This window comes from Vulpes vulpes, chromosome 12 (genome assembly GCF_048418805.1).
Source record: "Vulpes vulpes isolate BD-2025 chromosome 12, VulVul3, whole genome shotgun sequence".
Lineage (NCBI taxonomy): Eukaryota > Metazoa > Chordata > Mammalia > Carnivora > Canidae > Vulpes > Vulpes vulpes.
The window spans coordinates 109,690,150-109,711,686 of NC_132791.1; the positions used below are offsets into that span (position 1 = coordinate 109,690,150).

The 21,537-nt window shown below is 39.8% G+C and overlaps 1 protein-coding gene across 6 annotated transcripts in view; it reads left to right on the plus strand.

The window, feature by feature from the left end:
• CDON (cell adhesion associated, oncogene regulated) overlaps nucleotides 1-21,537 on the plus strand; it is a 98,049-nt gene that overhangs the window by 56,002 nt on the left and 20,510 nt on the right. For all 6 annotated transcript variants that reach the window (XM_072729395.1, XM_072729397.1, XM_072729393.1 and 3 more), the window contains 8 exons: nucleotides 1,150-1,439; nucleotides 2,961-3,135; nucleotides 4,971-5,099; nucleotides 8,887-9,090; nucleotides 10,860-11,041; nucleotides 11,906-12,011; nucleotides 16,840-16,962; nucleotides 20,219-20,440. In XM_072729395.1, the coding sequence (XP_072585496.1) occupies nucleotides 1,150-1,439; nucleotides 2,961-3,135; nucleotides 4,971-5,099; nucleotides 8,887-9,090; nucleotides 10,860-11,041; nucleotides 11,906-12,011; nucleotides 16,840-16,962; nucleotides 20,219-20,440 (1,431 nt within the window). The remainder of the gene's footprint in view (nucleotides 1-1,149; nucleotides 1,440-2,960; nucleotides 3,136-4,970; nucleotides 5,100-8,886; nucleotides 9,091-10,859; nucleotides 11,042-11,905; nucleotides 12,012-16,839; nucleotides 16,963-20,218; nucleotides 20,441-21,537) is intronic.

Here is a 21,537-nt window from a genome sequence, read left to right on the forward strand (position 1 = left end):
GCTGAAAGCAAGAGTTGGATGCTAAACTGACTGAGCCACCCAGGCTCCCCTCCAGCAACCCCTCTATTATCTCTTACAGTTCTGTGGGCTAAGTGGATGCAGCTAGGCAATTCTGCTGGCCTTGCTTTGAGTCTCTTATGCTGTTGCGATCAGTTGGCACCTGGGGCTAGAACAGCCAAAGTGGCTTTACTCCCATGTGTGGCGCTTTTGTGAAGGCTGGAATCACCACCTGCCTGCCCTTCCTTCCCTTCATCCCCCCACACCCATGTAGTCTCTCTACATGGCTAGCTGGGATGTCTGTATGCGGCAACACTGAAGTAGAAGTACCAGGCCTTCTTAAGACTCAAGGCTGGAAGAACACAGTCTTCCTTCTGCCTTCCCAAGGGAATGTATCGCTTCATCACCAACTGGAGTTAAGGCTCTGTGTTCTCCAACTTAAAATCTAAGTTCCAAGTTTAACTTGGAAGTTAAACTAGCAAATTATTGTAAAAGGGAAGACTAGTGTAGAACAAGGAAAAATAACATCCTTCAGATCGCTAAGCTACTTCATCATATAATTGATTTTTCTTTTTATTTAAATTCAGTGTGCCAAAATTTAGTGTCACACCCAGTGCTCATCCCATCAAGTGCCCTCCTCAGTGCCCATCACCCAGTTACCCCATACCCCCACCCACTTCCCCGTCTGCAACTCTTTGCTCATTTCCCAGAGTTAGGAGTCTCTCATGGTTTGTCTCCCTCTCTAACTTTTCCCACTCAGTTCTCCTCCTTTCCCTTATGGTCCCATTCACTATTCTTTATATTCCATGTATGAGTGAGACCATATGATGATTGTCCTTCTCCAATTATTTCTCTCAGCGTAATACTCTCCAGTTCCATCCATGTTGATATAAATGGTAGGTATTCATCATTACTGATGGCTCAGTAATATTCCATTGTATATAGATACCACATCTTCTTTTTCAATAAGAGGTTGCTCCTGGAGGTTAGATGTTTCCATGAATTACAAATTGAAGTGTTACCTGTTTTCAGTTCCAGGGCTCAGATTCTCCGTATCCCCATGGGCAGTTTGATCGCTGTGTAGAAGGCACTGAGATGATGAATTTCCTCAAGCTCTCTCTTCTCTCTTTCTCTTTCTCCCCTCTTCTGCAGTTCCTTTTGAAACAAACACAAAAGCAGAAACAGTTACACCTTCTGATCCTCCTCAGAATGATAAAGGAGATAATACAGAAGCTGGACTATTGAGCTCGTTTCCAGTGAAGGAACGCTCCAGTGCGGTGGACTCAGCACCAGAGAAAAATGCGAGTGGTGCCTCCGTCCCTGATGCCCCCATCATTCTGAGCCCTCCCCAGACCTACACATCCGATACCTACAACCTGGTCTGGAGGGCGGGGAAGGATGGTGGGCTGCCCATCAATGCCTATTTCGTGAAGTATCGAAAGGTAATGTCCTCTCATTTATCAGCTTTCTCTTCACACACCTTGACATTGTGTGTATAACATGTGCTTATTATCTTTGACATTTATGGAGCAGCAGGAAATAGAATAGCAGTGTTCCAGGGCTGTGACTTTGGGGGAGCCATCCTAGCAATCATGCTGGAGTTACCAGTCTTAAAAATATAAGCAGTAAGAATGTAGTATATATAATTTCTCCCAAAATAGAAATTCCAAGAACCCAGTGACTTCTTGACATTTCTTTTCTTTTTCTTTCTTTCTTTCTTTCTTTCTTTCTTTCTTTCTTTCTTTCTTTTTTTTTTTTTAGATTTTATTTGTTTATTTGAGAGACAGAGAGAAAGAGAAGCAGACTCCCTGCTGGGCTTGATCCCAGGACCCAGAGATCATGACTTGAGCCGAAGGCAGATGCCCAACTGAGCCACCCAGGAGCCCCTTGACATTTCTTATCAAACACTTTAACCCGTTGGGTGTAAAGCTCCAGAGCCTACTTTTTAAAAAGTCATCCCTTCCCTTTCTGAGAGAGTAAAATACAGTTCATCTAGCAAATAAAGCAGTTTCTTATTAGAAACACTGAACAAAGTCCTCAGGCATAATCTCTGACAATTATTTTGATTTCAAGTTGTCTTCTTCATTGTATTTGGATCTTACATTGTTTGGTGATTTATTGGTTTAATCTTAATCCTCTCGGTTGATTTTTCAGTGTTTCCCTCCAGAGGCTTATATTAAAGCAAAATGAGAAAATCTCCTCTGTTTAATGAGACTAGTAAATGAACAAAAGATGCTCTCATATTTAAAATACTTTTTCAAAAAAATAAAATAAAATAAAATACTTTTTCTTTGTCCAAGACATTTTGGTACCCATCATTTAATAGTAATATTTTTAATATCTGGAAAAACTAACATGGTGATATTTGAAAGTTTATTCACTGTTTCTAACCTGATGATTCTGGATGAAGAAATTTTCACTGGGATTCTTACCAACACAAAAACTTCCACGTGATGTCGTTCTCTGGTTTCCATTAACTAAGACATAGCATATTGGATCTTTTTAAAATTTATTTCCTCTAGTGCATGTGCAAAGTGTCGAGACATGAAGAATGCTGGAAATATATAATGCATAATTATGTAATTCAGATATGCATACATATTCTAATTTATTATATATTATCATTAATACAGATTATTATATACTTGTTTTATGCTCTTATTAGCCCAGTAAGAAAGGAGTATTGTTTCCTTTACTAGTAAAGGAAGCAAACTCTGGGAGATGAGATAACTCACTTTAGGCTATAAATTAGTGCTAAAAATAGCAGAGATAGGAGTCTTTTTATTCCTGAAAATTCCTAAGTTCTTGCTACATGTCTCCTTAGATTAAATATTATTCCTTTTTTACTTCCAGAGCTTTATTCCATACCAAAATATATCTAGAATTGAAGATTTTCTTAGATTTGAATGGAAGGTTCCTCTGCTCTTAACCTATTTTGTTTTAATGACTTTTCTCTGGAGTAGCTAGATGATGGAGTTGGCCTGGTGGGAAGCTGGCACACGGTTCGAGTTCCAGGAAGTGAAAATGAGCTCCATTTAACAGAACTGGAGCCATCTAGTCTCTATGAAGTTTTGATGGTAGCAAGAAGTGCAGCAGGTGAAGGGCAACCTGCCATGCTTACCTTCCGAACGAGCAAAGGTGAGTATAATCTTCCTTAAGAGGAGTGAGCTGGCTGGCTTGATGTCCCTTTATTAGTAAATGTCCTTTTGGGTCATGGAGATTCTTCTATATAATTTCATTTAAAAATTTTATTGTAGTGCTTTTTTTGGCCATGCATGTTGTATTATTCCATCCCATCAATGTTCAATAAATATTTTGGGGAATTTATGGTATGTAAGGCATTAGAGTAGGTAATGCAGGGAAAACAAAGATGATCAAGACAGGATCCATCCTAATGGTGCTTTTGCTTTGCCAAGAAGGGTAAGACACATAAATAAATACCAACCATAAGGCAAGACTTCAGTTCCTCTAATATTTACTGGATGCCTTCTGTGTGCTAGGCAATAAATAAAATAGACAAAACTCCTTGCCCTTGCAAAATAGATATAACTCATGGAGCTTATATTCTAGTTGGGAGAGACTTACCCCTAAGTTAGAAGTACAGTAAAAAGTTACAAGCACTGATAAGAGAAATAAGTTAGGGGGTGGATATAAGAAGTATTTGGGGGTAGCAGTTGTCACAATTTAAGCAAGGTGGCCAGAGAAGTCCTCAGCAGTCAACAGTGGAACAGAATGTCAAGGATGAAGTGAAAAGTCATCTGGCTATCTGGGAAAGAACATCCCTGTTGAGAGAGTAGCAGGTACAGAGACCCCAGGGTGGAGTGTGCTTGGTGTACCCTAGGAACACTGAGGGTGCCACTGTGTAAGAAACAAAGTGAGGAGGCTGTAGGGAGAAAGCTCAGGGAGATGACAGAGTGGCCAGACCACATAGTGCCTTGCCCACCCTGCAAGGACATTGACTTTGAGAGTAAAATACAGTTAATCTAGCAAATAAAGCAGTTTCTGAGCTGAAAGCATTGGAAAGTTTGAGCTGAGTTGTGACACTATCTACTATATGCTTCAACGGGAGACTGGCTGTAGGGTAAAGATAGACTGGAATAGGGCAAAGGTGTCAGCAAAGAAGCCAAAATATACAAGTAAAAGACTTAGAAAATGTCAGAGAAGTACGAAAAAGGGATGTTCTTTCTGTGGGGTAACTTGTTGAGGGTAGGCTTGATTGAAAAGATGCCATTATAGCTTGGCCAGAAATGGACAAAAAGATCAGTGAGTAGAGAGGGGACTTGGGTGGAAGACTATTTTAGTATGGCATGAAAATAAAAAGGTATGATCAAGAAGAAATTTATTTATTGGCTTTTGGAAAAGACCCTTTCATGCTAATTACTGAGTGTAGCTAGAAAAATAATGACTATTTCTTATTTGAACTGTATTTCGGGTTAATTTGCATGATCATCCCGCAGTTGTTTGTAGAATCTGACCTATAAATACTGACTAATAGGCAAGTATTTCAGTTTTATGATAATACCCATTTTCACTTTTTGCCTCTTGGGATTTTAAAACTCAACATAATAATTTCCCCATAAAGAAACAGAAGCTCTTTAAGCATGAATTTTATTTTTTAGAATTAAGAAATAGGTACAGTAAGAAGAAAAATGGGTGAATAGTTTGAAAGCCTTTACTCTCGTCATTTGGCTTTTTTTTACATGTGGTGTTTATTCTGTGTGTAAATTAAAATTACCTTGATGAAGAAAGACCCATTTTCATTTTTCCTTAAAGCTACTGAAAAAGACAAAGTGATTTTTAAGGTCAGTTCCTCAAACTAAGTATTTACAATGTAGGTATTAAATTTAGCTAGCCTCTGTAATAGAGAAGTTCTCATACCTATATACCAGTTGAGTTTTGTAGTTTTTCTTACTCTGCATATACACAGAAGTTTATGTTGTAGTATATGAGTATATGTCTTCTAACTTTTCTAGAGAAAACAACCTCATCAAAAAACACCCAGGCATCCTCTCCACCCATGGGCATCCCTAGGCGCCCTGTTGTTTCAGAGACTGTGGACAACTTTGGAGTGGTGCTTACAGATTCATCCAGGCATAGTGGAGGTAGAGTGGAGAATCTTCATTTTATTGATTTTGTTTGTTTACAAATGTAACTGACGTGTTTCAAATTATTGGGGGGATGGAATGGAAGAGGGTGTTTGTCGTTCAGATTATAGCCTATCATATAGATCTTCCAGGTCCAATTTCAACCATTTTTTTAATGCCCTATATTCAAATCTTGGTAACTCAGTGTCATGATTGGTGTTTACGGTAATAAACTCAGGTTCAAAATGTTCTGGTACTTAGGTTTTATAACTCACAAAAAAGATTTTTCTGTTTCCTCTCTGGCGAGGAAACCAAATTTATATTTTGAAAGTCTGACTTTTTTTGTGTGTGTGTGACTTATCAAACTGTATGGTGGTATGTATAGTAAGATTTAGTTTTTGGTTTCTTTTAGGTTTAGTTTTTTAAACAAACGATTACATATCATACTCTGTTTTATGGCTGTAACTTGTCAATGTCATACTCCATTTTATTGCTGTATTTTGCCAATTGTATGGTTTTCATTTTTAATTTTTTTACTTTTTATTTTTTAAAGATGTATTTATTTTAGAGAAGGTGAAGGGCAGAGTAGGAGAGAGCAGGACAAGCAGACTCTCCGTTGAGTGTGGAGCCCCACAAAAGGCTCAGTCTCATGACCCCCAGATCATACATAACCTGAGCTTAAACCAAGAGTTGGATGCTTGACCAACTGAGTCACCAGGGGGCCCTCAACTGTGTGGTGTTTCGATGTCATAGCAATACAGGTTTCAAAATACTTCTCTTAAGTATTTAAATTTCATACTTAACAATTCTGCAATTACAACATAATGTACTTCTTGTGACTGTGTTAATATGTGTTAGCAGGACGTCTAGGGAGGGCTTAAAATTTCATTGCTGAGCTCTGAGAATGTTCAAGCTTCTCTTCCCTATTTTTATAGTCGTTCATGAAGTGGTTTCTGACAAAAGCAAGTCATGACATTTGAACACCCTCTAGAATCCCTCTGCTTCTTCAATATCACGAGCCTCTTATGCTTGAATACTTTCACTTCTGAGGAATAGTTCACCTACCTTAAGCAGATTATTTACATTAAGTTATCAGCTTAAAAAAAAATTTTTTTTTAAGTTTTCATTTGTTTATTTGACAGAGTAAGAGAGGGAGAGAGCACAAGAAGGGGGAGAATCAGAGAGAGAAGCAGACTCCCTGCTGAGCAGGGAGCCTGATGTGGAACTCGATCCCAGGACCCAGGGATCATGACCTGAGCCAAAGGCAGACCCTTAACCGATTGAGCCACCCAGGTGCTCAAGTATCAGCTTTGTATGAATAAAGCTGCCATCTGAAAAGAAAACCTTATGATTTGTTTAACATACTCTGGTAGGTACGGACTAAATGCTGTTGCAGCAGAGGTAAAATAAATCTTGCCTTCAGGAGGGTTACAGCATAGCGGATGATCTAGGCAATGAGTCAATGACAGTATGGGGGTAATATAGACAAATTAACCTGTAACAATGATTTTGATTCATTATGCCTGAGATTCACAAGAGGAATATGTGGGGGAGGCAGGTGGTGGTAAGAGAGGCTCCCTTAGCTCAGCTATGAAGACAAGAATGGATGAAGGAACAGGAAAAGAAGTTCTAGGGAGAGACAGCTCCTGTGCAAAGAGATGAATGATCGATATGTTGTATTTCATTTAGAGATGTGGAGGTTAGAGAATTGATGGTTTGACTGGTAGCTGTGGGGAGTGGGAGCAGGGCAGGTGGGTACCTTGTATGATATACTTAAAATTTCAGTCTTTCCCTGAAAGATATGAAGAACCCTTAAGAGCTTTAAGGAGGGGGAAAGGGTGAATGGCCAAAGATGAGGCTAGAGAAATAATGTGAGGAGTGCCCATGTGGATGGAGGAGGACATAGGTGACAGATAAAGGGAACTGAATGCACACTGAAGGAGAGGGAGAAAGGTGGAGACTCGGGCTCCGGCAACCAGGGACCATGAACCAAGATGGATGATCAAGATTTTTAGGTGCAGGTTATGGATTCCATTCTAGAAGCCAGGAGTTTGGAGTTACCAGGCAGAGATAGCCACGAGAAGTGATTTCTTGAATATCCGAGACAACCCTCTGAGGAAGATAGCTATCAATTTTCCAAATTAGGCAATTGAGACTCGAGAAGGTTGTACAGCTTAGCCTGAGGTCATCCAGCAGATGTGCAACTGCTATTCACATTTCGATTTTTAAACTCCAGCCAGTCTTTCTTTTATTCCTTAACTGTCCCGTGCTCTTTCTTTTAGATCTTGAAGATTCTTCTCTACAGAGATTCTTTTCCCTAATAACCTTTTTCTGTTTGATCTCTGGTGGTCTTCGATGAGTTTTTAACCCTCTGTGAATCAATAGGAGGAAGTTTTGGTGGTCTAGTACCAAAAAAAGAGATTCACTAACAGTTCTGTTCATTCTGTTTTCATTGCTTTCTAACTCGAAAGGAATACAGTAAGTATCACTCAAAAGTTGCCTGCTTTGACTACTTTCCTCTTTTTATCCACTATGCAATTTGTTTTTAAAATGCCACCGTTTTCTCCATTTTCTCCATTTCTACCATCTGCAACATTATTACGTTCTTTCCTATGTATTTCTGTTCAGGTTAAAGAGATGTTGAGACAGAGTGGTCTTGCTTAAGGAGGGTGGCACAGGCTGGACACACAGGGCTCCCTTAGCAATTTCAACCAAGTAGTGTAACCATGGCCCGGAGCTGGTCCACTTCCTTAAGCTCTGGACACTGGATTGTTAGCCAGCCAAAAGATAGTCTCTTGACCCAGCTCACTTCTACAAAATTCATAGAGGATTAATGTAAACCAGCATGATGAGTTGCTCATTTGTACTGTAACTGTCACACAGACCAGATTGTTTCTCTCAGCATTCTTTCCTTATAGGAACCAAGTGGGAAGCCACCTATAACCACAAGATGGCTTGGTCAGCAAGAAGAGTTAGGTACATGGTTTAAATGGCAGATGGACTTACTCCTGATGGTTCTACCTGCCACCGAAGTCTAGTGTGGGCCAGGACATCCCCTGCCCTTGGTAGTGTGAACTGAAAGTGCTAGACATTGATTCTCTCACCCCCTTTTTCTAAAGTTTGTGTGGATGATCAAGTGGATCATCTAATTGCTGATAGCACTTTTCTTTAACTACATAGCTCATATTCCTGCATTCATCCCGCACAGCATCCTCTCTTCCCATTAATATCCCTGTTGATTTATTCCTCAAATTTTATCTCTATTGCATGCAGTTGTTGTTTGTTTTTTTTTAGTAGCATTCCTGTAGCCTTGAGGTGTGTTAAGATACAATATGATAATAATAGCTAATAATCTGTAGACTGCTTGCTGAATGCGCTTTGTGTAGCTTGGACAGATAAAGAGAACATTTAAATAAAATAATACCTAATTGTGAAAATTTACTGTAAATTATAACCACAATCAGACTTGAAGCACCAAGTAATAATTACTTATACACTGTTGGGCTATGAATCCGAAGTAGCATGGTCACTGTTCCTGTTACCGTTTAACTTTCAGTTTTTAGAGCTAATTATCAAGTTTATAGACGACTTTGCTTTTCCTTCCTTTTACTTCCCGTTTTTGGCCATTTCATTGCCCATTAGCTTTGAACACAGGGCAAGAAGATAGTCATAATATTATTAACCCTGGCAATAAGTTTGGTGATAAACCTTTAATAAAATGGTACTTGGGATTTATCCCTTTGAGTTTATTTGAGTTATTATTTCTGACACCATGGGTTATTGGAGTGGATATTTCCATGTTTAGTTCCAGAGGCACCTGATCGGCCGACCATCTCCACGGCATCGGAGACCTCCGTCTATGTCACTTGGATTCCTCGGGCCAACGGGGGTTCTCCAATCACTGCCTTCAAGGTTGAATACAAACGGATGAGGACTAGTGATTGGCTGGTGGCAGCTGAAGATATCCCTCCTTCCAAACTTTCTGTGGAAGTTCGTAGCTTAGAGCCAGGTAGTAATATTCACACATTTCCTTTTTTGCCATCTATGCCATCTATATGACTTTAGGTGCATATTTGTTAATGATGTTTTATTCTTCCAATTGTTAGACTAATGCAAGCCTATTGTGTGTAAATTCGAAAGCAGAGAAACTAGAAAGAAGAGAAGTCACCCTAAACCCACCCATCCATCCAGAATTAAGTATTGTTTACCCTTTGGTATATTTTTTTGTGGCCTTTATAGATTTTTTTTCAAGATTTTATTTATTTATTCATGAGAGACACAGAGAGAGAGAGACAGAGACACAGGCAGAGGGAGAAGCAGGCTCCATGCAGGGAGCCCGATGTGGGACTCCATCCTGGGACTAGGATCGAGTCCCACATCTAGGATCATGCCGTGGGCCTAAAGGAGGTGCTAAACTGCTGAGCCACCCAAGCGTCCCCCTTTATTGATTTTTTAATACAAACCAGGATCATGCCAAAATGTCTCTTGACCTCATTTTCCCTGTATCATATGCACTCTCCAGTGATGTTAGAAATTCTTCAGAAATTCAGTTTTTCATAACTATATATCTATATAGTATACTTTACTTAACCCATCCTATGTTCCTGGGTTTTGGATTCTTTTTAACTGCCAATAAGTAGAAATGGCATTGTAGTGACATCTTCGTGTGTATGCATGTGTAGGTATTTTGCTATGATTCCGTGTTTTAAGAGGAAAACTGCTTGTTATTTGACTAAAACTGTTTGATCTAATGATGAATCCTACTAGGTCTATGGAAATGAAAGAACACTTAATGCTTCTTTGCTTTGTAAGTTTTGTTTTAGCAGAAGGAACCCCCCATCCCTGCCACCACCCCAATATCTTGAGGCTGTATGCCAGAAGTTAAACCATAACAAGAGAAAAGCAGTAACCATAAATATACTCTCATTGATTTTATTTGTTTAGGTTTCATGACCATTTTGCTTATGGGCTTTTAGATGTATTTAGTGATAAATGCCTGTGTTTGTCTAAACAGGTAACATGAGCCTAGGAGCCTGTAGGTATAGTTGGAAGAAGGTGACAAGTTTTAAATATGGGTGAAGCTAAATAGCATTTTATAGACAGAAAACATGGTCTTCAGAAGCCCAGTGCTTATTTCTGAGCCATCAGGAAACGTGCTGTAGGAGTCTAATTTATTCTTTAGATTCAGAACTTCAGAAGCTCACAGTCCTTAGTTTTTTTTAAAAAAAGTTCTAAATATATAATACAAATAAATACCTTCTGTTGTAGTTTAAATCTGCTCCCTCTTTGTCCTATTCTTGTGAAATTGGAGTGACATCTGCTGTCATCCACACAGTGTCCCTTCATAAGTGTATTTGCCATATTAAACTTCGCTTCAGTTGTTTCTTTCAAAGGGCAAAGAACCTAGTCTCGAGCACAGATACTTTAACTAATACTGTATTTGATGGTTATGACTTTAGAAGATGATAGTGAAAAAAGCACCCGTGCTATTTCCTGTTCTCTACCCGCCCCTTCCATGACAGACGCCATTAATCCTTCATGGCATTGTCTCCCAGTGGCTATGCATAAGCTCTTGGGATCTGGATTGGGGCATATTGGACAGGCACTGCCAGTTGGCAGAAGCTGGCAAGTGGGTTGGAATCTGATTACCATGTAGGCTTCAGAGCACATGTTTGTTAGTGTAGATACTTGAGCACAGTCGTCATATTTTGAATATTGGACCTTTAGTCGCTGTATTGCAGTTTTTTAAAAACTGTTTTTTTTTTCCTCCCTCAAAAGGGTCAACGTACAAATTTAGGGTCATCGCTATCAACCATTATGGTGAGAGTTTCCGCAGTTCAGCATCTCGTCCTTATCAAGTGGCTGGGTTCCCCAATCGTTTCTCTAACCGTCCCGTAACTGGACCTCACATCGCATACACCGAAGCTGTCAGTGATACTCAGATCATGCTCAAGTGGACGGTAAGTGGGACGTCTTCTCTAAAGGATACAATTTTCTAGTTTGGTCATGTTGACGATCGATTTACTATTCTCATGAGATGGTATTATGATTAGCAAGAGTCAAAAGTTTTTGACTTTCAAGTGTTTGGCCGTGTTAAGGATTGATTTACTATTCTGATGACATGATATTATGAAGAACAATTTTTTTTAAGATTTTATTTTTTTGAGAGAGAGAGAGAGAGCACAAGCAGGGGAGCAGCAAGGAGAGGGAGAACAGGCTCCCCGCTGAGTAGGGAGCCCCATGCAGGGCTTGATTCCAGGACCCCAGGATCATGACCTGAGGCAAAGGCAGATGCTTAACCGACTGAGCCACCCAGGTGCCCCTGAATAGCAAATGTATTTAACTTTTTTTAATTCAGTTCGCCAACATTTAGTACATTCTTAGTTTCAGATGTAGTGTTCAGTAATTCATCAGTTGCGTATAACACCCAGTGCTCATCACATCATGTTTTTAACTTTTAAGTGAAGGAAAATTGAAGGGCCCAGATATTTGTCTAAAAGAACATGTGGTAAGGGGGGCAGGATTAAAAATAAACTTGTCTCCTCTGCTCTCATCTAGGTATTAACTTAATTGCCCTTTCAAGATTTAATTTATTTTACACCAAATATCCTTTTATGCCTTTGAACCTTGTGAAATATACTCTATTTTTGCTCAGCCCTGACAGTAAACTAAATGCTCTTGATACCTTTGACCACCTTCCAATTAAATTGAAAATGGCCATCAAAGATGTTTGCAAAATGAAGCCACACAGATAAATGAATCTTCATTGCTGTGAAAGTTACATTTATTTTTGTCTTTGACAAGTCTGCACTTCTCTTTTTTAGTACATTCCATCAAGTAACAATAACACTCCCATTCAAGGATTTTATATCTACTACCGGCCAACAGATAGTGATAATGACAGTGATTACAAGAGGGATGTGGTGGAAGGTAAGTCCCCCTGACAAGCTGGAGTCCCCCGTAAAGAGCTTTGGATGGAGAGGGTTTATAAATATTATGGAACACATCATCCCAGCTTAAGATAGATAAAGCATGAGATGTTATATACACTATTACTTTGACTTTTTCCCAAAGAAAGTCTTTTCCCATTTAATATATGAAGCATCTGATATTTTGGTTAAAGAAACAGTTATGAGTCTGAGGGAGATAAGATTTGTCAGTAGTTTATCTGAAAAAAAATTTTTGTTTCCTGTTTTTTTTTTTTTTTAAATGAATAGTAGCCTGGGTATCAAAGCCACTTGCAACTTCTAGCTAGATTTTTAAAAAACAATGTCTCAGTCCCAGTTCCATTGTAGTCTGTACTAGAACGATTGCATCTTGGGCAGGTTATCTGCTTTTTTAGAGATGCCGTATACGTAGAGTAGAAACCAGCCAAGATAGTGAAGGGTGTTGTAACCACCTTTCCCCTGCAGTTAAATTCTAATCCACGACTTTGCATGTGGTCTGAAGGCTCCAGATGGTCAGGCTGGCCCCTGCCTACACCCGCTGCTGATCTAACGCACCTGTCCCCTCTCTCTGTGTCTTCCGTGACCCACTGGCTCTGAGTTTCCTTGTATGTACCGAGATCTCTCCTGCCTTGGGACTATGACACCTGGCAATTCCAGCTGCCTCCTCTGCTCCTCTCCCAGTGTTTGATTCAGGGACTCCACTTTTCTGTTCTGTGCTTAAATGTTATTTCCTCGGAGAACCTCCACTGCTGTATGTGAGATACCCTTGGTGTAATTCCTAACTGTGACCTTTATGGTTCTCCCGTGGAGTTCATGAATGGTTGATATGTAAGGAGTGTGTGTTTTTGTGTATGTGTGTGGATACATGAAATTATTTACTTAGTTGGTCTCCCCCAGTAAATGTTAGCCTCTTTGTAGGCCAGGAGCCTTTGCTCCCAGTGCCGTATCCCCAAGCCCCTATAGTGGTACAGTGTTAAGTATTTATTGAAGGAAGGAATGCTTGGAGTCCAGAAAGAACCGTGGAATGTCTGGGGATAATCAGACTGGAAAAAGGACGATGAGCCAGCAATGTGACAGCTGTCTTCGAATATATAACGACTGTTACGTGGAGGAGGAACTCAGCCAGTTGGAGAGGGACAGCCAAAAGGATGTGGTGTAAGGAAGATCCCTCCAACAGCATTTTTAACAAAGGCTCTCTGACAAAATAAAAAATTCCCTAATTTTGGAGGAAAAGCTGGATGCTTATTGCTCAGTGATAGCTTGAAAGGGATTCTTGCTTTGGGAGGAAGGCTCCTTCCAAGGCCTTTTTGCACTCCAAGGTTCTGATTCTTTGAACTGTTAACATTCTAAATGGATCATGTCAGAGAATGGCCCTAGGCCAAGGTTATTTTCCTACGATTTCTTGACATCAAATACTGCATATTGTTTTTGTTATATGTAGTCATATAATAAATTCATTTAAATGTGCGATATCAGGTTTCCTTAAATATTGTGGCATTCCTTTTAATGTTTATCCAGTGGAATTACTTTTGTAAAGTAGTAAAAGGTTATCATCTGAGTTTTAATACATGGCACTTTAGGTAGGTGCTCAGTAAATATTTTCTGAATAAAAGAATGATTATTTTTCTTAATCTGGAAAAGTAGGAAACAGATTAGTTTCTAAAATCTGCTTTAAACATGAGGAATTGAGGAAATGAGGTAAGAGACTTGTTAGTAGCCAGACTATTCTCTGAAGTTAAGATAGTAACTATCTTGAGGGAGAAGTGACCGGAAGAAGCATGGGGAGGACTTTTGGGGTGCCAGTTAATATTTCCTTTCTTCAAATATGTTCAGTTCTTGAACTTCCGTGAACTGTTTGGTTATGGGTACTTTTCCATATGCATATTTCACTTTCTAGAGAGGCTATTCAAAAGAAGAAATGGTAAGAATTGTTAGTAACTGTTCACTATATTGGAGTCCTACCTGGGTCTTTATTCGAGTTTAGCTGGGTTAGGAGAGTGGGTCTATTAGACTTTTATTTTTTAAATCTTTTTTTTTTTTAAAGATTTTATTTATTAATGAGAGACACAGAGAGAGAGAGGCAGAGACATAGGCAGAGAGAGAAGCAGGCTCCATGCAGGGAGCCCAATGCAGAACTCGATCCCGGGACTCCAGGATCAATGCCTCGGGCCAAAGGCAGACACTCAACGCCTGAGCCACCCAGGCGTCCCTTTTTTAAGTCTTTTGACAGAGTTTAAACATTTGCTGTAAAATAGTGCTAAACAGGTAAATGTTAGTAAAGTGAAGACCTTTCTCTGTTTCTCTCTACGTGTCACTCTTTTCCCTACCTCTCCTGGCTCTACTCTCTAGAAAGAGCCACCGGTGACCAGTTTTTAAAGGATATTCTCTAGTTAAATCTTTGAACTTTTGCAAGCTTGTGTGATGTGAATATCGTGTGTGGAGCTGGGAAATTACTTTACAGGAGCTTTTGTATCTAGTAGTAGTGTCTGCAAATGTGAGTTTTGCCTTCTGGTTCACAGAGAACTTGTTTATAAACTCAGTAGACGGAGCAGTTAGATGTTTAAGTGGGCTTCACTGTGCTGTGTAATTTGCTTATTCCTTATTTTCAAGTTTATGCATTTGAAATTCTTTTTGTGGCGGTCTTAAACTGTTGGCCTGTTCTCCCAAACCAAGGAACAAAAGTATTTACCCTTAGCACGTAACGTTTTCTTTAAAGTGAAGTTTTAGGTTACTTATGTGTATTGACTCAGAATTGTTTAAGCTTTTGGAAAAAAAAAAATCTGAAACTTGATTACAGTGTTAAAGAATATGCTAAGAGCGATTATATTAAGTTCCACATTGGGACAAACCGTAAATGTCTCCAGCATACCAGTGCCTGTGTGATGAATATTTTTATCTTATAAAGTTAAGTTGAGTCTCAAATAAATCAGAGTATCAGGAGTCCTAATCTTTAAGCCTGTGTTTTGTTTCTCGCCTTTTCTAAAATATCCTTTGAGAAAAAAAATTACCATTTAAGCAAACAAAGGATATGCTGGTTGGTTGACTTTCAGCCTGATAATATACTTAGTTGTCTTACTCATCAATGATCAGTAAAGACTTTTTTTCCCTCTGTTCCTACTTCCTGTCACTTAGCCCTCCGAAGAATTACCCTAACAGTGGAATATTAATTTAACCAGATTTGTGTCCTTTTAACAATTTTCTTTTATTTGTAACATATCAGAAGCGTGGTGTAATTCCGTTTTGACTAGGGCTTTGAAAGGAAAACTTCAACTGCAGTGTGGTAATTATTTGGGCGAATGTTTATAGGTAGGTGAGTGTAGGGCTGGGTGAGCAAAGACCCAAGGACAGCGGAGAAAATGGAAGTCTTTGAGAAAGTTTGTGGAATTTAGAAATCTATTTCAGTCTTTGAATCAAGGTTTAAGTCAACTTTATTGTAGGGTCCTCTTTACACTCATAAAGGGGGCATAGATTTCTTCCCTTCTTGAGCCTTTCATAGTCCCTTGATCCTAGAACAAGCAGATTCTCTTCCATGTAAACTGTGGGTCTTTATGAATGAGGGGTTTTGTGGTGCTGACCTGCCAAAGGGGTTGTGTCCAGTTTGGAGTATTTTTGTCCGTGTTGAATTAGAAGGGAACCTAGTACTCTTAGTCCTGTCCTCTGAGTAGACCTGACTTGGATGCTTGGTTTGGTTTTGTTTTTCCTCCCCCTTCAATTAATTCTTAAATCAGTAGGTGGTATAGTTGAGCTTCTAAGGAACTGTGGAAACAGTTTGAAGAGGTGTTTTCTGAGAGGGATTAGAGGTGCTTGTAGAGCTAATTGAATCTGGCAGAAGTGTCCTGTTTATTAAAGGCGTCACATGCTCATGGAGGTAAAAATGGGGGGCAGTTTATATGGGAATGTGCGCTTGAAGAGCGTTTCTAAATGAAACCATTGGCTGTGGGCCATGGACAACAGAATCATTCTGTTAGAGATACTTGTGTGGCTTGGGGACCCCGACTCAAAGGAAAAGAAGTGGGAGCAGGAACCCAGAGCTTCCCCTAGTAGATTTGCTTTTTGATTATTCTCAACCATTAATTCAGGCATGTGCTTATCTGTCCATTCATACCATGTCCAGTCCAGTGGGATTGAGAGTTTTCTTTTCTTTTTTTAAAGATTTTATTTATTTATTCATGAGAGACACACAGAGAGAGGCAGAGACATAGGCAGAGGGAGAAGCAGGCTCCCTGGGGGAGCCCCATGTGGGACTCCACCCCAGGATGCTGGGATCACGACCTGAGCCAAAGGCAGATGCTCATCCACTGAGCCACCCAGGCACCCAGGTGCCCCAGGATTGAGAGTTTCTGTAAGACCTGTCTTGTAACTACATGGTCACTTGTCCTGGGTAAGGCACCATTTGCTGATCTCACTTATAGTATTCCTTTCTGGTGGGTGGACAGACTGGATTGACTAGCTAGACTAAAATGGAACATCAGAGGATTTGAGGGTTTTTTTTTTTTTATTTCACCTATGCATAAAATTAACATGTTTTATAAAAGACTCACCGCTAATTATTCATATTATTTATTTATAATGAAACAGTATTGCTACCAATGTACAGGTTCAGCTTTCAATCATTGTACCTCATGTCCTTTGTTTCCTGGCATGTAACCGAAATGCTATTTATCTGTGGTGCATTACCAAAATACTTCTATTAAGGATGTTTTCATTGCACAGACTGACTCTACAGTGATATGTGCTGTTCCAGCCTCGTTTTGAGATGACCCTTCAGGTCGTACGCTATGTAAAGCTCCTCTTTTATTTTTCCTTTCTAGGTTCGAAGCAGTGGCACATGATTGGTCATCTGCAGCCAGAAACCTCCTACGATATTAAAATGCAGTGCTTCAATGAAGGGGGAGAAAGCGAGTTTAGTAATGTGATGATCTGTGAAACTAAAGGTAGGAGACAAATGGGAGCTCTTCCTTTTTCCCCAGACAGTACTGGAATTTCAAACTCTGCATTATTCCTTCTGACTCTTGATATGTTTCCCTAAGGAAGCACCTGCTCTGGACCATTTCCTAGGTGCAGGCATTAAGACTGTCCCAACAGAAAATATAATAAGTTGGCTAGAGCACTTGTCTTAAACATACTTTATGTAGGCATGGATCGTAGTCATGAATTCCCATGTGACACCAAGTAAGTCACTTACCTTCTTTTTTCTCTTTACGAATAGAGTAGAAGTATTTGCTGAATAATTTCTGAGATTGCTGCTGGAATTAGAATACTGGAAAACAAAAATATAATTTTAAGGAAAAGTGCTTCGTACGCTTAAAGTGGAAACTTTCTGGAGTGACAGTTATGCATAGCACTGTCTACTGCTTAAGTGCGGTGGTTAAGTTCAGAATCCCCAGTGCGCTAATGCTAAATTGGAATTCTCAACTCTGCCTACGTGCGTAGATGGACTGTAAAGTATCTTCTGTTTTTAAAGGTGGCGATAGTACATGTGAATAATAGAAACAGCTAATGTGGCTATTTATAAACTTGTGTCCCGTCTCAGTTAAATTTGACAGAAAAAGTGACTGTTTTTGACTTCTGTCTGTTTTTTTTAAATTAATTAATTAATTAATTTATGATAGAGAGAGAGAGAGAGAGAGAGAGGCAGAGACACAGGAGGAGGGAGAAGCGGGCCTGGAGCCTGATGTGGGACTCGATCCCGGGACTCCAGGATCACACCCTGGGCCAAAGGCAGGCGCTAAACCGCTGAGCCACCCAGGGATCCCCGACTTCTGTCTGTTTTTAAGAACATGAGAAAATTTCCCAGAGTCCTCACTGGTCCCCCACCCCCATTAGTCTCAGTGGTCAGCACTCAGTCCAGACCATTCCCTACAATGGAATGATTGGTCAGGAGCTACTCGAGTGGGGTTCGAGTGGACAGCTGAATGAATTTGGGCCTCTGAGGAGCGTGGGAGGAAGAGCCTGCTGAGTGGGCCAGGCTCCAGGTGATTTTATGTGCTGACTTAAAAATGAAGAAACTAGGGCTCAGAAAAATTGAATTGTAAAGACAAGACATAGTTTTTCATCTTTAACGCTAAGTCATGCGTGTTTCTGCTGCAAAACCCGCCTATTAAATCCACATTTAAGCATACATATGCATGGACCTTTAGGTTTACTTTGGTTAGTATATATTTGAGGGGCTTTTTGTACTAGTCACTGCTTTGTTAATGGGCGTTTCTCACTTGCCTCTAGAGTGTTGTGATACTTGGGGCAAAATTAAATAAAAATGAAATTTATCGTCTCTGCCCCCAAGACCTTTAAGAATCTAGCCAGGCAAAACACAAAACACAGACAGCAGTGTAGTAACTGTATTGTTTAAGTAGCGTTAGAGGCTAGCCGTGTCTGTGATAGCATGCCTCATTAATTGATTGGGAAATAAAAGGTTCTACCTACAGACTTCCAGGTCACTGACAGATGAAAATACCTAACCATTCATATTGAATGACTTTCTAAAAGATATTACACAATTTCCAGCCTGTGGAAAGAGATTGTAGGATACACCATTTCTGTTTTTAAAGAAATGAGTCAAGGTTCTTGTTAGGAACAATGATTGTCTTATCTTTAGTAATTCAATAAGGTTTTCTGGGAATGACAGAGGTGTTGAGGCCAGCCATTTCCCCGTGCCCTAACAGATCATAGCCTGTCATAGTTTTTCTTTGGTTCTTTGGCTTCTCTTTGTATCTCATTGCACCAGTCTTGTTTCATGTTCTTAAGTCTCTTCTTCTCCTTCCTCTTCCTTCTGTTTTTCTTCTTTCTCCTCCTCTCCTTCTTCCTAGAGTTAGCTTTCTCTCCCTGTTGATGTTGATGCATCTGCCTCACTCACCATCCACCACAGAAATTTTCAGCTTTAGCAGAGGCTAGCAAAATCAGCAAGCTTGGTAGAATTATGAATAAATAAAGAGTAAATGAAGAGCGAATAAACCTGACGGACTTCCCCACGGGTCATCGTGATCTTTAATGTATGATCTGCAGCATCCACGTTGCCTCAGAAAGTCATTTGTTTTCTTTAGAATTGGCAGGGACCTTGGAATTATCTAATCCAAAATACCACCTGAAGTAGGAATTTCCTTGAGTCTCTGCCAAGTATTTATCCACTTTGCAGTGTTGAAGACCTCTTCCCTTTAAAAAGTGGGCTCTTCTTTGTGGATTCCTAACTCTATTCTGCATAAAGGTGCTAGAAAGTTGAACCCCAACATAATGTTTATTGAAGTAGAATTTTTTAAGGATCACTCTGCTCCAGTGGGTTGTTAAGAGCCATAACAGGAAATATGATATAATACCTAACAGTAACAAAATTGGTTGAGCACTGCCATGTGCCAAGCTCTGTTCTAAGTGCTTTACATGATCAACTCATTTATTCTTTATTACAGCCTTACGATAGAATTTTTTAGTCTTATCTCTAGTTCCCACATGCAGACCCTGGTTCCTGGAGGTTTAAGTCATACAGCTAATTATAAGTGGTGGAACTGAATATATACCTGGGCAGTCTGCTTCCAGAGACAGGGCTATCCGCCGCTATGCTCTGCTGCTTTGGCATTTAAAGCATGAAGAACATGTTATTCGAGGACAGAGAAAATGGGGCTTGAGTCGCATCTGTTATTAGCTTTTGTGGTCACTATTTTCCAGAATATCAGTGAATTAGGTAGAAGAACTGCGTTTACATGGACTCCAAAGGTTTTTGGTTTTGGACTACTTAATATTAAGTGTGAGGTTTTTGGAATCGTATATAATTATTTGAATGGCTCAAAGTCATACCTTTAATATCAATCACATAAAAGTGGCATAACATTTCTAATTTTGAATCTTACTCAGCTCAAAGTATGTCACACAGAAAGGAGTTTTTGTCTCATCTGTAAGTTGAAATATTGGGAGTCTTCTATAGGGACAACCGGGCAGATTATCATATAGCATTTTGGGTTAGACCAAGGGTATTTGTTTCTCTGATTTTATGATTTCTCTAGAATTTGTGGACTAAGACTTTGGCACGTCAGATTTTTAAACTTTTGAGTCCTCTTTGTGACTCATTGGTGGTCAGATCATCTCAGTAACAAGTGTAAACAGACTGGCTTGTATTCCTAACCAGACCTCCTTCAGAGAGTAAACCATTTCATAGAGTCTGTATTCACTCTGACATCATGTTTTCTTTTATATGTCAACTAGTGAAACGTGTTCCTGGAGCTTCTGAGTATCCTGTCAAAGACTTGAGTACCCCTCCAAATTCTTCAGGAAGTGGACGAAATGTTGGGCCTGCCACCAGCCCCGCCAGGAGCAGCGATATGTTGTATCTGATAGTTGGCTGTGTGTTAGGTGTGATGGTCCTCATTCTCATGGTTTTCATTGCAATGTGCCTGTGGAAGAACCGCCAGCAAAACACCATACAGAGTAAGCCATTCGTAAATATGTCCTTGTCTTTTTGTGAAGATGAGTAGGAAAATATTGTTAGAATATTGATCTCTAAGACTTCCGTGTGTTAGTGTCATGGTATAAAACACATTAGATACTCTTCATTCAGGGGAGGTGACTTTAAAACTGTTCTAGCTGTCAACCAGAGTAAGTGGAGCATCACATTAAATCGCCCAGTAGAAATAAACAACAAAGCCAAAACCAGGCAGGTCTCTTAAGTAAATAGCTGGCTTAGTGCTGGGAAACTCTGGCTTTGTCAGACCACCAAAGAGCATGAGTTCTTGAAGCATGAGCTTTGGAATTGTTGCAAGAACACCTTCGTACTGGTACGAGTCTTGTCAACAGGAATAGAAAAGTCTGGAAATGAGGGGGAAAGGAATACTTGTCTAAGTTACTGTGACTGAATGACACACATTAAGGTACCATGGTCCTGCTTCAGTACCCAAAGTCAGTACAGCTCCAGACTGGCACCTTTCCCCACTAAGTGTCTCTAGTAATGGAATGCTGGTGCTGTCAGTGAGGTGCTGCATGAAAACAGATGATGAACCCCTCTTCCCTCTTTTTCTCTGACCTTCCCTCCCTACCTTTCTTGTTCTCCCAGCTATTAAAAGATAGGGGAATCATTAGTCTTTAGTGGGAGAAGGTTTTTTGGTTTCCCCTTTGACCCCAGAATAAGAGAATCCAAGCTAACAGCCCGGGGGGAGAAAAGGTGATTTATTTTTACTGAATTGGTGCTTTCTAGGAGATATGGAGAGAGATGGTGGTGGTGGTGGTACCAGGCTGAAAGGGTTGGAGATCATTTGATTGGGTCTTTTCCTAAATGGTTTCAATGTCATTGACTTTAATTGTGTGAGTGTGTGATGAATCATTAAAAGAAAAGTGTTGCTCTCCTTTTCTGGGCAAGATTAATCTGGCAAAGGTCATTTTCCTTTGTGACTTGGTCATGTGTTCAAAGATGGAAATCTAGGGTAGAATATTCATTCAGTCATTTATTCAGAAGCTACTCATGGACTATTTTTGATATGCCTGGCACTGTTAGACAGTGTGGATGCAATGGTAAAAATGTAAACCTGGTC